We start from the raw sequence: 15,159 nt of genomic DNA, 5'->3' as shown, positions 1-15,159 counted from the left end.
ATAGGTGTACCGAGCTGCCCAAATATGGTGTTTCCGCTTGTGACGTTGGCGTCAGTGGAAAAAGTGGGTGTCTCCGCGGTTTTCCAGTCGTCGAATACCCGCCCATTACCCAGCTGTTATCAATGAAAGAAGCGAAACGCTCATTTTAGGCTAGGTTTATTCAAGCTGACAAGAAACTCAAACAAATAAAGAAAAGTACACTTAAGGTTAGAGTGGGCCTTATTTTCTTTGATCAGTGTTTGAAAGAGTCAATCAAACAGTTGACTGACTTTTAAGGACCGTTTTATTTTGGTTTATTTTCCAATTTTTCATAATAGGCCAATATAGCTTGCTTTATATTTTGCAGGTTTATTCTATATTTCCGTCATGATTTCAAACAATGAGCCGTGGGAAATAACAGGCAACGAACTGCTTCCAATTCTCAGAAGTTCGGAGCAGTTTTCTTCTGAGGGCTGCATGGTGCTTGACTGCAGACCGTTCCTTGCCTTCTCCAAAGCGCACATACGACAGTCCAGTAATGTCCACTGGAACTCGCTGCTGCGCCGGCGGTCCAAGAGCTCCGTTGTCTGCCTGGAGTGGTTGATAGCGGACAAGACGCTTGCCGGAAAGTTACGCCGCGGGGAATTCTCGCCGGTAGTGGTGGTAGATGACAACAGCCACCTCATGGCACAACTGAAGCACGAAAGCCTAGCCAACATGTTGCTGAGTGCACTAAGAGCAGAGGTCCCGAGAAGCTCTGTGCAGATATGTTTCCTAAAAGGTAAGCACAATGTTTTTTTCCATCCAACATTTCTCTTTGAATAACCTTTGACTGAATAGGTGAAGGCCCAGGTATTGAGGCCCGTGGTACCTCCGTCAGTTATAACGAATTAATTTTAAGTTAAGGAGAAGAAACCTAAACCCAAATGTTTTTATGATGCACTACTTATTTATATTCTGTATTGTTTTTCTTGACTTTTTTTATACCCGATCATTTTCATTTCTAAACAATTTGAGACATGAGATTGTCTGGCCTGTAACTTTATTTTCTCAAATTTTTGTAAGGTGGATTTGCGACTTTCGCTGAGGCTTATCCCGAGCTGTGTTCCACCTCCCCTGGAAGCGGGCCCCCCGCAGCGGATTCAGAACCCACGGCGCCAGAGCGGAAGACTCCCTCGTATGATCAGGTTAGTCATAGCGTAACATACAAGAGGGAAATGTCTTTCAACTGTTGAGCTGGCATTTACCCAGTCTGCTATATATATAGGCGTAGCAGTTAACATGAAGGTTTCTGCCTAGCGGGGGATTTTAGTGTAGCACGAAATGTATAAATAATAGAGTTGTGTACAATAGAATAACATGATGAAGATGCATCCATGTCGAACTTGGCATAGAGGGAATCAAGCCATGAGACCTTGCATGATCACACACGTTCCCAGGCATATGTGACTGGAATCGGCCTTTAAACAATCAAAACTAAAGCGTTGTGTTTGTGGTTAGCTCTTCGGAGGCGTTTGGTTGACTCCTCTGCCTTTGTGTTTTATGCAGGAGGGTCCGGTGGAGCTGCTGCCCTTCCTGTTTTTGGGCAGCGCCCTGCACTCATCTCGCAGGGAGGCGCTGGCGGCGGCGGGCATCACGGCCGTGCTGAACGTGTCGTCCACCTGCCCCAGCCTGTACGAGGGGGAGCTGCGGTACCTGCGGCTCAACGTGGAGGACAGCCTGCTCACAGACATCCGGGCCTGCTTCTCACAGGCCATCGCCTTCATAGGTGAGCAGCTGGGCTCTGCCCCCCCCCCCCCCCTCTGGCAGTGGGGCCTACCTGCTTTCCGAAGCATGTGAGGACCTTTTACTAATCCAGGGAGAGAGGATTGATTTACTGTGGTGTTGCCCACAGGTTAGAATGTAGCCGTCAACACGGAGAATAAATGCTGCTGAATTTCCCTCTCTGGGATTAATAATGTGAATCTTTTAAAGCTCCAGTAAGATGCCTTGCCCTCTACCTGCTAATTAATTACACACGGCTCCAAAGAAATAACCCTTGAATTGACTGCTTAACGACTTAAGTGAAATAAATCATGGTGAACAAGTTTAGTCTCGGACCAATTAATCGCTGCAAACCCAGTTCGGCACTTTAATGCGTCATTCAATAATCCAATCAATCCCTTTCCCTCCTCATCATAATAACAACAATCCTCTCTGTGCCCCCCCCCCCCCCCCCCCCCCCCTCTAGACTCTGTGAAGGAGCAGGGAGGCCGTGTGCTGGTGCATTGCCAGGCGGGAATCTCCCGCTCCGCCACCATCTGTCTGGCCTACCTCATGCACGCCCGCCAAGTGCGCCTGCAGGAGGCCTACGACTTTGTGCAGCAGCGGCGGCGCGTCATCTCTCCAAACCTGGCCTTCATGGGCCAGCTGCTGCAGTTTGAGACCGACGTCCTCTGTCGTGGCTGAGGCGATGGGGGGGCGGGGTGTCTGTGTGTGTCCTGTTGGGTTGTACAGAAATGGTTGATTTCCATGCCTGCTTTGTTTTCCCTAAGGGGCTCACGCAGTTGGAAAAGCCGCTTATGTGGATGTTGCCACATAGTAGGTGGACGTGGGGGCCTACTTTTCTCAAGGCCTGTAGCAACCATTAGATGACGGAGAACTGCTGATGATGTTGGCCTATTGCAGTGTGAACCGCATTGAAGTCATGGGACTCTGAGCCAGAGGGGAAATTATGTTATTTCTATAGAAATTGAGCTCTCTCTCGCTCTCTCTCGCTCTCGCTCTCGCTCTCTCTCAGAAAAGTTTGTTTGTGTATGAGTCATTTTGTTTGGCTTATGTACCTTACAAGGGCTGTCTTTGTTTAATGATGGACACCTGAAGATGGTAAGAGTTTCTGGGCAAATGTACGATTAAACAACTCCACGCGCAATTGCATGTTTTTAATTGTGAGTATATTTATTGTTTTAATTTATTTCAAATCCAAGTGACTATTTGTGACTGCACTTTATTCGTCAGAAATTTGTGCTGCATAGCCGCCACGTCCCGACATATTAAAACATGCTGTGGGTAAAGAAAGATATCGGGCTCTTTGTCTTTTGTGAAGCACATACTGATGGATTGCTTTTCCTATTTATCTGATCATTGTCAACGGATATACCTCCTGCCTAATAGTGACCAAAACATAGTCTGCTAGGATGGCTACTTTAAAATAAAGTAGGCCTATATCCTGTCAGGAGGTCACTCAATTATGTTCAGCTATAGTTGATCTCTTTGTATGACTTGTAATCCCCTCCCCTCAAGACAATTGAAGTCATGTCTACAAACTGCCATTGCTACACTGCCTTCAGTCACATGTATCATTGCCGTTGGTAATATCATTTTGTAGCTTAAGCTTCTACTTCAAATTGGATTAAGCATGATCAAAAATGAATGTGTAGGCCTATTTCTATTGAATTTTTTCTAGTGTTGAGGCTTGCATTCGTAGGGAAGAACTGATGTGGACACCTGTTTTGAATAAATTGAAAACGGCCAATTTCATTCACATGCGTAAAGTGTCTAAGTATACCTTTTTGACGGATCTTATTCTCTAAAAAATAAACCACAAGGGTGAATCTAGGTAATTTGAATGCCTTTAATTCAAACGCACATTCACTCGCTAGCCCGCTATGAGCCAACAGTGCCCTCTAGCGAAATTTTTTGTGATACGAAAAATAGTAATGCAGAGGTAAGGCTTCTCACTAGATAGCGCTACAAGATCACGCCATGCTGCTTAACTGCTGCAACACAATTGGCCAATTACATCGATGTCTCTGGGTGGCTGTAACTTGAGATATAACATGCCTTAACAGCATTATAGTTGAGCCATTAGCCTTTACAACAGAACCTGATACTGAGGTTTGTTCCCTAACTGACCCCCCCCCCCCCCCACATGACACTTTTGTATGAATACACTTTAATACTGTGCATTGTTGCAATAATTACACAAGTAGGCTAGATTTCTTTGTTTTTCGTCGTTGTCTATTACTATATTCGTTTTACTTGTATTCTGTTTCTCTTTATTTTTGCACAATTGTGACTATTTTTTCTATCTACCTGGCCAATGCGGGGAATTAATAAAGGTATTTATCTATTTATCCATTCCACTATTATGGAAAAATATCCGTATCTAATACGAACACCCTCATGCCAAGCACACATGTGCACGCACACACTAACACTCGGCTAACAATTTAAATCTCTACATTCATCTACCACCTGAGAGTGACACTCCATACAAGTGATATAATTAGTTTGCTCAAAGGTTAATATTCGATTTGATTCTGACAAAGGCATGAGGGAACCATTGGCTTAGCCTAAGGAGCCTAGTAGGTAAGGATATGAATAAATATGCAAAATGAAAAACAAGCCAGATGAATGGTTTATTTGCATTTAGCGTTGTCTTTCCAATTTTCTCCAAAACGAAATGTCTCTTGAATTAGGTGGACCTTTTTTTTTGTCACAGGGAACCTTTCAAATAAAGGCATGAAATCGAAATAAGGGTTAAAAAAAATGTGTCGCTCCTAGATATGTATCCCGCAAGATGTCACTACTTCGGACGTCATGACTCTACGGAAGCCTTATGGGTCTATTCTAATTTGAAAACGTAATAATAATCATAAACAATGCAAATTGTGTAGACATTTACTAAATATGGCTCATGCAGGCTACATTTCATGATAACGACCACGCGTTTTTTATGTATTGCTTTAAGTATTCAGCATGTATCTAGTTTTTTTTAGAGTTCAAGCCCTGAATTTATATTGTGCATATTCAGGCTACTTTATATAGTACAATTTAAGTGTGTGTGCGTGTGCGTGTGTGTGTGTATGTGTGTGTTTTATGCCGTTGATAACGCGTTAAACTGACAGCACTAGTTTTTAATATATGTGTGTCTGTGTGTGTGTGTGTGTGTGTGTGTGTGTGTGCGTGCGTGCGTGCGTGCGTGTGTGCGTGTGTGTGTGTGTGTGTGTGTGTGTGTGTGTGTGTGTGTGTGTGTGTGTGTGTGTGTGTGTGTGTGTGTGTGTGTGTGCAAGCACATGTTTATACTCATGTGACAGGGGCGATCCACATTTTTTTCCACTGCTGCACACTCAGGCAACTCTCCTGGCTGTTTGCTGTGAACTGAACAGTGTTTAATCCGCACAACCTTGGCTTCAGGGGCACACCCCTCTCCCCTAGAATCCATTTTCAATGTGTCACTAACCGTATGCCCACAAACACACACAGCCTCTTGACTGGAGTGCACTCTCCCGCTAAAAGCTTTATTCTCTTTCCCTTTATATTTTGAATGTGTGACCCAGAGTGAATATGCAGCAGCGTTATTTGCCAGGCGGAGGTCGTAATCAGAGGGCCATGCTCAGAATCCTAATTCAATGGCGGCCAGGGGGGCGTGCTTGCCAGGTTTCTCTTGTTGAATCATACACTGAGCGGGGGCAGCGCGCAAACACACGCAAAAAAACAAGACATCCTACACACCATTCATAAGAATCTGTGTATATGCGTGGGCAGATGTGAGTGGTTCGTGCTTGTGTGTTTGTGATTGTGTTTGTGTGTTTTTGTGTGCGTGTTTGTGGGTGTGTGTGTGTGTTCGTGTAATTGTGTGTGTGTTTGTGTGTGTATGTGCATGTGATTTTGTGTTTGTGTGTTGCTGTGTGTGTGTTTTTGTTCATGTTTGTGTGTTGGTGAGCGTGTGTGTTTCTTTGACACTATATAAAAAGAGGCGCCTACAGTCCTACAGGCCGGTATCTCCCTGTTGCTAAGGGCACTCAGGTGGAGGGGGTTTCAATACATCATCCTTCAATCCATTCCCCTTCCTGTAAGTCATGTGTTAGCTTACAGTTATGTGTATCTTTCTTGAATAACGAGATAATAACAAGTACGCAGATGTCAACACTCATGATGATAATGCACTTTTGTTGATCCTCAAAATATATTGCGTTACTATATATAAACAGAATATTATAAAGAGTCTTTTTTGTCTTCCGCCCACAAAGAGCCCTATTTTGATGTGTCCTCTGTTGCCGTCAACCATGTGTTTTTCTATTGAAAACCTGTTTGCTGTCATGTGCAGATAAACAATGGCAGGCTTCCCATAATATACCCACGTTATACCCAACGTGGGTATATTATCCAAACAGAACACCCCACACATCCTTTAATGAATCTATGGTGTACTACATGCATGGGCTCTCAGAGTTATTGTGAAGCTGATGGATGCAAATGCCTGGTTAAATCACTCGTACGTGTCAATACAAGTTGTCTGCTGGGATTCAATGGGGAAGTGAAGCGAGGTCGATTCAAAGTAACGCACCATGAAGTGAATATGGGTTGGGATTGCAAAAGAGATGTCGGAAATTAAATAAATAAACAGAGGGAGGAAAGAAGGAAGGTAGAGAGGGAGGGAGGGAGGGAGGGAGGGAGAGAGGGAGGGAGGGAGGGAGGGAGGGAGGGATGGAGGTTAGGGAGGAAGGAAGGAAGGAAGGAAGGAAGGGACGGAGGTTAGGGAGGGTGGAAGGAAGGGGAGGAGGTTAGGGAGGGTGGAGGGAAGGGAAGGAGGTTAGGGAGGGTGGAAGGAAGGAAGGGAGAAAGGCTGGGCAGGGTGCAAGGAAGGAAGGAAGGGAGGCTAGGGAGGGTGGAAGGAAGGGATGTTAGGGAGGAAGGAAGGAAGGAAGGAAGGAAGGAAGGAAGGAAGGAAGGAAGGAAGGAAGGAAGGAAGGAAGGAAGGAAGGAAGGAAGGAAGGGAGGAAGGAAGGAAGGAAGGAAGGAAGGAAGGAAGGGAGGTTAGGGAGGGAGGAAGGGAGGAAGAATAAAGGAAGAAAGACTGGAATAAAATACAGAAAAATTAAAAACTGATAAAAAGAAAGAAAGGAAGAAAGAAAGAAAGAAAGAAAGAAAGAAAGAAAGAAAGAAAGAAAGAAAGAAAGAAAGAAAGAAAGAAAGAAAGAAGAAAGAAAGAAAGAAAGAAAGAAAGAAAGAAAGAAAGAAAGAAAGAAAGAAAGAAAGAAAGAAAGAAAGAAAGAAAGAAAGAAAGAAAGAAAGAAAGAAAGAAAGAAAGATGAGAGAAAATAAAGAGATGGGGTGGGGGCTAGAGAAGAGATCCCATGACGTCCACACTGACATCACTGGATCTAGAGAGAAGAGCGCAAGGGGTGATGAGGAATGAGACGCGCTCCAGACCCGTGGTCCTGCTCACAATTGGAAATGAGCCCGACGCTTTCGCACCTCGAGGAGGAAGCCTGATGAGCGCTGGAACCACCGGGGCATCTCATTGAACTTTGGAAAAACCTCCGCGCCAGAGCCAAACAGACACCCTATGCACCGAAACGACCTGGAATCAGAGCACACGGCTTAAAGTGGATTATTAGTTATGTGCCTTCTAAACAATCAATTTCTTTGTAATATATCGGTCGTCATGCGGTGCTGATGAATCCAAGACTTGAGCTTTTGTATTTGTTTCGACAACCCAGGGAAGAGTGCCTCTGCATGAGTTAGGCGAATCTTTTTATTTATTTATGAAGGAACTAGAATTCACATCGTTTATTCTTAAAAATATGTAAATAGCTTGGTATTACCTTGCATATATCTGCAATGTTTTTATGGGCATTTTTCTACTGTTGATCAATGTGTGCAAATGCGCACGGAGGGCGCAGCTCATGTAACCATTTACTATCCATCACTCCCCGTCTCTCGTGATGATACCCGGTTCTAAGTATTAAGTATGATTTGTTTTATTCTGCCGTCCATAAAAACGTTCAAACCCAGAAACATCCCACGGGATAAGAACAAATTATCTTCGTGGGTCGTTGTGAGTTTGCAGCCGGTGAAGATCATCCAAAACTCTCTATAACATGTGTGTGAGAACAGTCTGATCGGCAACGGTATATTCGCGTCCGTCTCTGGACGTCACAGGATTTATACGATTAAAATGGACCCGAACTCGAAGGACCTGCCGTGGAAGATGCGAGGAAGCTAACGTTTAACAAAAAAAATCCAAAAAATAAAGGTAATTACAATCCTTAAAATGTATAAATACACCTTATGCATTAAATATAACATGTTTTCATTGCATCAAAAGTGTGTTTTTTCAATATAATTGTAAAATGAATTATACCAATTATTATAGCCTGTTATATCCTTATAATATATTGTTATAATTGTAATATAATTGAACAAATTAACGTATCAAAAACCAAAAACCATCATATTTCTATATCTATATTTCTATATCTGCTAAGACTTCTCCAACGCCGAGGGAGTCAGATCCCGCCATGGCCACAACAATGGACAGTGGCTGCTCCATGGAGCTGAGTGTCTGGAACGTCAGCGCTGCCGCCGGAGCGTCCGTGCCCTGCAACCAGAGCGTCCTGAGCTTCGCCCCCTACTCCCCGGTGGCGACGGCCATCTTCGCCACAGCCATAACCCTCATGGTGGTCTTCACCATCGTGGGCAACATCATGGTGATCATCGCGGTGCTCACCAGCCGCTCACTCCGAGGTCCGCAGAACCTGTTCCTGGTGTCGCTGGCCGCCGCCGACATCCTCGTGGCCACGCTCATCATCCCCTTCTCGCTGGCCAACGAGCTGCTGGGCTACTGGTACTTCAAGACGCTGTGGTGCGAGATCTACCTGGCGTTGGACGTGCTGTTCTGCACCTCGTCCATCGTCCACCTGTGCGCCATCTCGCTGGACCGCTACCTGTCCATCTCCCGCGTCACCTACAGCAGCCAGCGCACGCCCAAGCGCATCAAAGCCGCCATCGTGGTGGTGTGGCTGATCTCAGCCGTCATCTCCTTCCCTCCCCTGCTGTCTCTGAACAAGAGCGAGGAGGGCGCCCCCGGGAGCGAGCGGGGCCCTCAGTGCCAGCTCAACGACGAGCGCTGGTACATCCTGTATTCCACCATCGGCTCCTTCTTCGCCCCGTGCGTCATCATGATCCTGGTGTACATCAGAATCTACCAGATCGCCAAGCAGAGAACGCGGTGCCCGCCGGGAGAGCCCCGGAAAGACGGCGTGGGCAGCGCCACGCCGCGCCAACCAGCGCGCCACGCGCACGCCAACGGCAACGACGAGGAGGACAGCACGCCGCCCTCCACCAAGAAGACCTCCAACGCGAGGCCCCCGACCCTGGCGATCACCGCCTCTCCCTCCCCGCAGGGGTCCCCGTCGCCCCCCGACGCCACGCCTAACAACCTGCTGCATCCTCCCTCCCCTACCCCTCTCACGACCCAGGCCCGCCCGCCCCAGGCGAACTGCTCCAAGAACAAGGCGGGGGGGAAGAAGGGCAAGAAGGGCCTGGGGCGCAAGAAGGCAGAGAACAACAACGGCGACAGCTCCAGCACCGAGAGCGACACGGAACACAACCACAGCACGCGGCGGGGCAGCACCAGCATGGTGGGCTCCCCTGCAGGTGGGGGGATCCACTCCCCGGCGACCATCCAGCGCTACCGCGAGATGATAGCCACGTCCAAGGGGTCACTCCTGGCGCCGGGGAGGAAGTCCAAACCGGAAACCAATCCGGGCGCGGCGAGACGCAAGGCCATGATGAACAGGGAGAAGCGCTTCACCTTCGTGCTGGCCGTGGTGATCGGCGTCTTTGTGGTCTGCTGGTTCCCCTTCTTCTTCTCGTACTCCCTGCTGGGCGTGTGCCCGGAGGCCTGCATCCTGCCCGACCCGCTCTTCAAGTTCTTCTTCTGGATCGGCTACTGCAACTCCTGCCTTAACCCGGTGATCTACACAATCTTCAACAAGGACTTTCGGAAAGCCTTCAAGAAAATACTGTGCAACGGCACCAAGGGTACATTTTTCTAGCGACAACCCTCATGAGTCAACGTGTCCGGGTCTCAGGACTCTCCCACCATCTAATCAATAGAACTTTACTAAAGTCTTTCAAAAGGGCTCCTTAAAACGTGTTAATCCATTGAAATTCACGCTCAAATCTGGGCCCAGTTAAATCTGTCCACAGAAAAACAGGAGAGGACCACTTTGCCAACCTATGATAGGGGCTGGATAAGCACAATTTTCATAGGATGCAGGGTAGTTAAAAAAACATTAAATTAAGATATACATTGAATGCTCCACCATCATCATACTTTACTATTGCTACACCTGAATTGAGAGTTTAATTCATATATGTGAATGCTGGGACACTGAAAAGGGAGTTATGTTTTATTTAATGAGCTAATTTACTCCATTGGAAAGATTGCTGGTAAATGAGCAATTGGACAGTTGTACATGATGTAAAATTACCCATCAGGCAAACAATCAGTAAACGGCTAAACGCAGTACTTGGCAGAAAACAAAGGCTGGTCCAGAAGAAAGTTGTCAAGCCCAGATACATTAAAATGCATGACCAACAGCCACAAGTTTGTCAAGACGGATGTTCCTTGGTGGTTGAAGACTCGAGAATGTAAAAAAAAAGGTGTCCAAGGCAACGAATGTGAACTGAAATACATGTTGGCCAGAGGCCTCTTATTTATCAGTACATAGCGCGAGGATCCCACAAGGCTTGCGGTGGCTGTCCTACGTCGGTGATCTTCGTCTGACGAGCTGCGGGGCTGGCCATGTGCTACTGCTAGATTAGTATCTGAGAAGGGGATCCACATCAAAGGTATGTTCTGTGCTCCAAGACTCAACTCAACCAACCGCACTTAGCAAACACCCTCTAAAGCCATACGTCATCAACCTTTATTTTGAAAGAACATCGGCAGCAACATCATCAACAACATTGGCAGTTGTGCGATAGACTGGAAAATGCCTTGTGTACATTGGACATTGTTCGCAATTGAATTTCGGCGAAACAAGATTAGAATTCTACAAAACATCTTTTGAGGAACATTTTCTTTGCAAGTTTCTTTTCCTTGGTGTATAAAAAGACATGAACTTTAGCCTTCTAAGAAAACTGTTTAGCCTCTTGAAAGCAACACCATTATGGTGGGTAAAGCCTCTGGAGGACTTTACTGAGCAAAACGGCCTAAAACATGCACTCTAAGAGGGATGGGCGTGTGTGGTTCACGACGAGCTACGCTACGCAGAAATCATGAACATTCACCCATATTGCAGAGAGCCGACAAAACATTAATTATCAGTGCATTGGTGGACTTTTTGTGTCATCCAAAATGATCCAATGCTTGAAATCTGACTACTATTTGGCTGAATTCCTTTGACTTATTTGGCATATTGCCTACAGTGGACCTCCTTACAGCACATGATTTTCTGCAGGCAAACACACATGCACATACACTCACTCATTTCACAAAGAAACTGGTACGCTGTGGGTCTCTTCTGCACAAAGAATGTGTCTGTAACTGTGAATGCTACACTGGCATATTTACTATGGGACAAGGGCTGTCAGCAGTAACACTTCAGTTCACTCTTGTCAACTCTGCTGACCGTGTGCTTGAGTGTGTGTGTGTGTGTGTGTGTGTGTGTGTGTGTGTGTGTGTGTGTGTGTGTGTGTGTGTGCGTGTGCGTGTGCGTGTGCGTGTGTGTGTGTTTGTGTGTAGGTGTGTGTGTTTGTGTGTGTGTGTGTGTGTGTGTGTGTGTGTGTGTGTGTGTGTGTGTGTGTGTGTGTGTGTGAGTGTGTGTGTGTGTGTGTGTGTGTGTGTGTGTGTGTGTGTGTGTGTGTGTGTGTGTGTGTGTGTGTGTGTGTGTGTGTGTGTGTGTGTGTGTGTTTCTCTGTGCCGGTGTGTGTGTGTGTGTGTGTGTGTGTGTGGAGGGGGGGTGTTGGTGAATGTGTGTGGCTGGGTGTGGCTGTGTGTAGTTGTGTGTGCGTGAATTGGTGTTGGTGCGTGCAGGTATGTGTATGGGTGGATGTGGGAGTGTGTGTGTGTGTGTGTGTGTGTGCGTGACCCAGACCGTGTGTGCTTACTTGTGTGGTAAATCTAATATATATGTCTTCTTCTCAAGAAATTGTCAGTGCCTCCCCGGCTGCTAATGTACTAATTAACCTTCATGATCGGGATGAATCTTATCTACTCATAAAGTGACATCTTCCTCAGATAGGCAGTCAAGTTATGCTTTATGGACAACAGCCAATCCAAAAAGTTGATTATTACCGCTATTATGTTGAACAATCTTCAGAAAGATTGGTGTTACTAGTCGATATTGAGTGGCTTTTGACCAATGGACCAAAAAACATAACTAACTATTAGCCCACCTATGTGAAGCAGCTCCAAGTCACTTTGACAAATTAACTTGATTTAAAAGATCTCCATGATTAAGGCTGGAGGGAGAGGGGGAGGGAAGCTGAGAGGGAGGAGGGGGTCTGATGGGTGGAGGGATTGGAAAAAAACATGACATGTATTATTTACTTGAAATGATTTGGAGGAATTCTGTAACTTGCATATTTATTCCTTATTTCTCTCTTTTAATTGTGCTTTTATTCTAAAACTCTAGGCAAGGTTAAATGTATCCAAGAGCAAGTAACGTGTACAGATTTCGACTTTTTGGTATGCAAACTGAAGTTTTAAGGTCTTTGCTTTTTGAAAGTAAAAGTATATTTGAGTTCGGGGACTTTTTTTTTTTAATTTAAAGGAGTATGATCAATAAGTGATGTTGTTTATTTTAGTTATGGTACTGTAGATTATACAATCAAAGATAGAAGCACACTGATACACATGCAATTTAATGACATCAAGCGCAGCAAGAAAAAACTTTATTAGCACTAGCATCATTTTCTTATTAATTCTTCAAATGAACTATTCATATATTCATGTTTAATCCCAAAACATGATGATGTAATTTGCGCTTAAACCAGATGCAGTATTAAGGTTGTCTCAAACAGGACATTAAGGCTAAGACTCGACCAACACAAGCCTGTCCGAATAACTGATTGTAATAACACAAACAGAAGAAGATGGCCATGTATGACTCAGAAACTATTTCTCTATGTACAACTGTTTACGGTTTTATCTTCTATATGCTTTGTCACGAATGTCAGACGCAAGGCTCTTTCCTCTTTCGTGACTTTATAGGGCTTGTACATCCGAGTGCCCCATGGGATTTTGTATTGAGAGGACTAAAGAGGGTTGGAAATAATGTAAAATCCAAATTGAACATATATATAACGTAACCGAGGCTAATTACAATTTTGTTTTGCCACGTCTCGCATGAGAACTGCTTTGGTTAAACACGACAATGTCTCCCCATATTGAGAAATCCTTTTATGATTAATTACTAAAGAATGACCAAAAAAACATAACTACTACCATAATAACATTCCAATGCTCCTTTGCTCCCAAAATGGCGGTGGTCATTGCAATGTGTCATCACGATGTACAAGCCCTATTGTTACAATATGACAATAAATTGATGCTGCTAATGCTTTCCTTGCTTTGGGACTATACACTCGTGGCTTCAAGTTGACAGATGCAATAGTCTGTACCTTGGCAAACCTCTATCTCTATGAAGCTACCATCATTCTGACCTCTTGTTGTTCTCTCTCTCTCTCTCTCTCTCTCTCTCTCTCTCTCTCTCTCTCTCTCTCTCTCTCTCCCTCTCTCTCTCTTTCTCTTTCTCAGTCTAGCTCTCGCTCTGTTTCTCTCTCAATCTCACTCACTCTTTCTCTTTTTTTTCTCTCTCTCTTTCTCTATCTCTCTCTCTCTCTATCTCGCTCTCTTTGCAGCAATTTGATAATTCTGCTTTGGTCTGAGCTTTACAAAAACGCCCCATTTTCCCCAACTGTCAATCTACCACTCAAAGTTTTTGAAATAAAGCAGTTCAAGCAAGCATGACACTGAGTCTTTCTTGTTATTTTGGTCAAGTTAAACGTATAACAAGTTCAAGTGGAAAGCAAACAGTGCAGAATGCTTGGCAATGATACTGGAAATGCTCTTGGGTGTGTGTGTGTGTGTGTGTGTGTGTGTGTGTGTGTGTGTGTGTGTGTGTGTGTGTGTGTGTGTGTGTGTGTGTGTGTGTGTGTGTGTGTGTGTGTGTGTGTGTGTGTGTGTGTGTGTGTGTGTGTGTGCGTGCGTGTGTGCGTGTGTGTGTGTGTGTGTGTGTGTGTGTGTGTGTGTGTGTGTGCGTGCGCAAAATGTTCAAGAGAATTCCACCCTTCCAACCCCTTATCCACAACCAAAGGAGTGTGTCAGCCTCTGTCCCTGTGTGTATGTTAGTATAGATGTTGGAGGGAGACAACTTATTCAATTTAACTCAGTTCTTTAGGTCTCTTTGAAAAATTGTGTGTTTGAAAGATAGAAAGCTTTAAACCTTCTGTGATCAAAGAAGTGTCCTCTTCCCCTTTAAATAGCTTTTAGAGACTGCCTATAGCCACTACTAATCTCCAGGAACTAGGCTGAATATCACAAACATTCACACTGAATGGGATCTGGGGTTCCAAATGTCACACATTGTCAAAAGGTCAGATCACTTTTTCCCTTTCTCCCTATCTGTCTTTCCCTCTCCTCTCTCTCTCCCTCATTCCCTCCCTCTTTTTCTCTCTCTCTCCACATGTTTTGTGATTTTTGTCGACATTAACCTTATGTATGTACCCTGAATATGTGCTTTAACCCAAACACATCGAGTAGCATGATAGTACTGTACACAAACTGACATTTACAGAGAAATAGATGCTCACATCATTGATTCACGGATATCTAGCAATACATAAGGTGGGAGATGTCTGGATGTTAACAGACAAACAATCCACAACACACATAGAACCTTCTAGTTCTATTTTATAAGATGAATATGCTAACCATACAAATATGTTTGGATACTTTGGTTCCTGCACTTCCTCCTGTATTTTATAAATACAGATAAGTTTCCTTACTCAGTCATTTGGTATCTCTGGGGCAGAGATCCAAATGAAAAAAATAAAAACCAACTCATTTGCCCCTTGGATAAACATTTAAGCACACTTGAATTATTCAAATTCAGGAAAGAATAACTTTTTGGGGCTTGTTATATTGAATTACAGTGGCTCACCATAGTTTAGGTAATCCTTGGAGAGATGGCTTCGCAATGATTTTGATGGGTGTGTATGTGTGTGTGTGTTTGTGTGTATGCGCGATCATGGGTGCGTGTCTGTGTTTGCGTGTGTGTGCGCGGGATGTGAGCCTTAAAAGTATAAGGGACCATGGAAGCGGATGATCGGATCAAAGAAGAATTCTAAGTGCCCAAGGACACATCACAATAAAAGCAGCCTTAATTACTTTGGGAAAGT

At 44.8% G+C, this 15,159-nt stretch overlaps 2 protein-coding genes across 2 annotated transcripts; both read left to right on the top strand.

The window, feature by feature from the left end:
* The first annotated feature begins 94 nt into the window (after nucleotides 1–94).
* dusp2 (dual specificity phosphatase 2) lies at nucleotides 95–2,740 on the top strand. The gene is made up of 4 exons (XM_056591987.1): nucleotides 95–760; nucleotides 1,045–1,166; nucleotides 1,528–1,747; nucleotides 2,210–2,740. The coding sequence occupies exons 1-4, from the start codon at nucleotides 367–369 to the stop codon at nucleotides 2,425–2,427; spliced, it is 954 nt and encodes a 317-aa protein (XP_056447962.1). The 5' UTR covers nucleotides 95–366; the 3' UTR covers nucleotides 2,428–2,740.
* A 4,269-nt stretch (nucleotides 2,741–7,009) lies between these two features.
* On the top strand, nucleotides 7,010–12,212 carry adra2b (adrenoceptor alpha 2B). The gene is made up of 2 exons (XM_056591972.1): nucleotides 7,010–8,002; nucleotides 8,235–12,212. The coding sequence occupies exon 2, from the start codon at nucleotides 8,268–8,270 to the stop codon at nucleotides 9,804–9,806; it is 1,539 nt and encodes a 512-aa protein (XP_056447947.1). The 5' UTR covers nucleotides 7,010–8,002; nucleotides 8,235–8,267; the 3' UTR covers nucleotides 9,807–12,212.
* Nucleotides 12,213–15,159: the final 2,947 nt, after the last annotated feature.

Source organism: Gadus chalcogrammus, chromosome 6 (genome assembly GCF_026213295.1).
Source record: "Gadus chalcogrammus isolate NIFS_2021 chromosome 6, NIFS_Gcha_1.0, whole genome shotgun sequence".
Classification (NCBI taxonomy): domain Eukaryota; kingdom Metazoa; phylum Chordata; class Actinopteri; order Gadiformes; family Gadidae; genus Gadus; species Gadus chalcogrammus.
Note: the sequence above shows the minus strand (reverse complement) of the source record. Positions and strands in the feature narration are given on the sequence as shown.

Coding starts and splice junctions, on each gene's coding strand:
- dusp2 (XM_056591987.1), top strand. CDS start 367: ATGATTTCAAACAATGAGCCGTGGGAAATAACAGGCAACGAACTGCTT. Junction 761..1,044: donor GCAGATATGTTTCCTAAAAG/GTAAGCACAATG, acceptor AATTTTTGTAAG/GTGGATTTGCGACTTTCGCT. Junction 1,748..2,209: donor ACAGGCCATCGCCTTCATAG/GTGAGCAGCTGG, acceptor CCCCCCCTCTAG/ACTCTGTGAAGGAGCAGGGA.
- adra2b (XM_056591972.1), top strand. CDS start 8,268: ATGGCCACAACAATGGACAGTGGCTGCTCCATGGAGCTGAGTGTCTGG.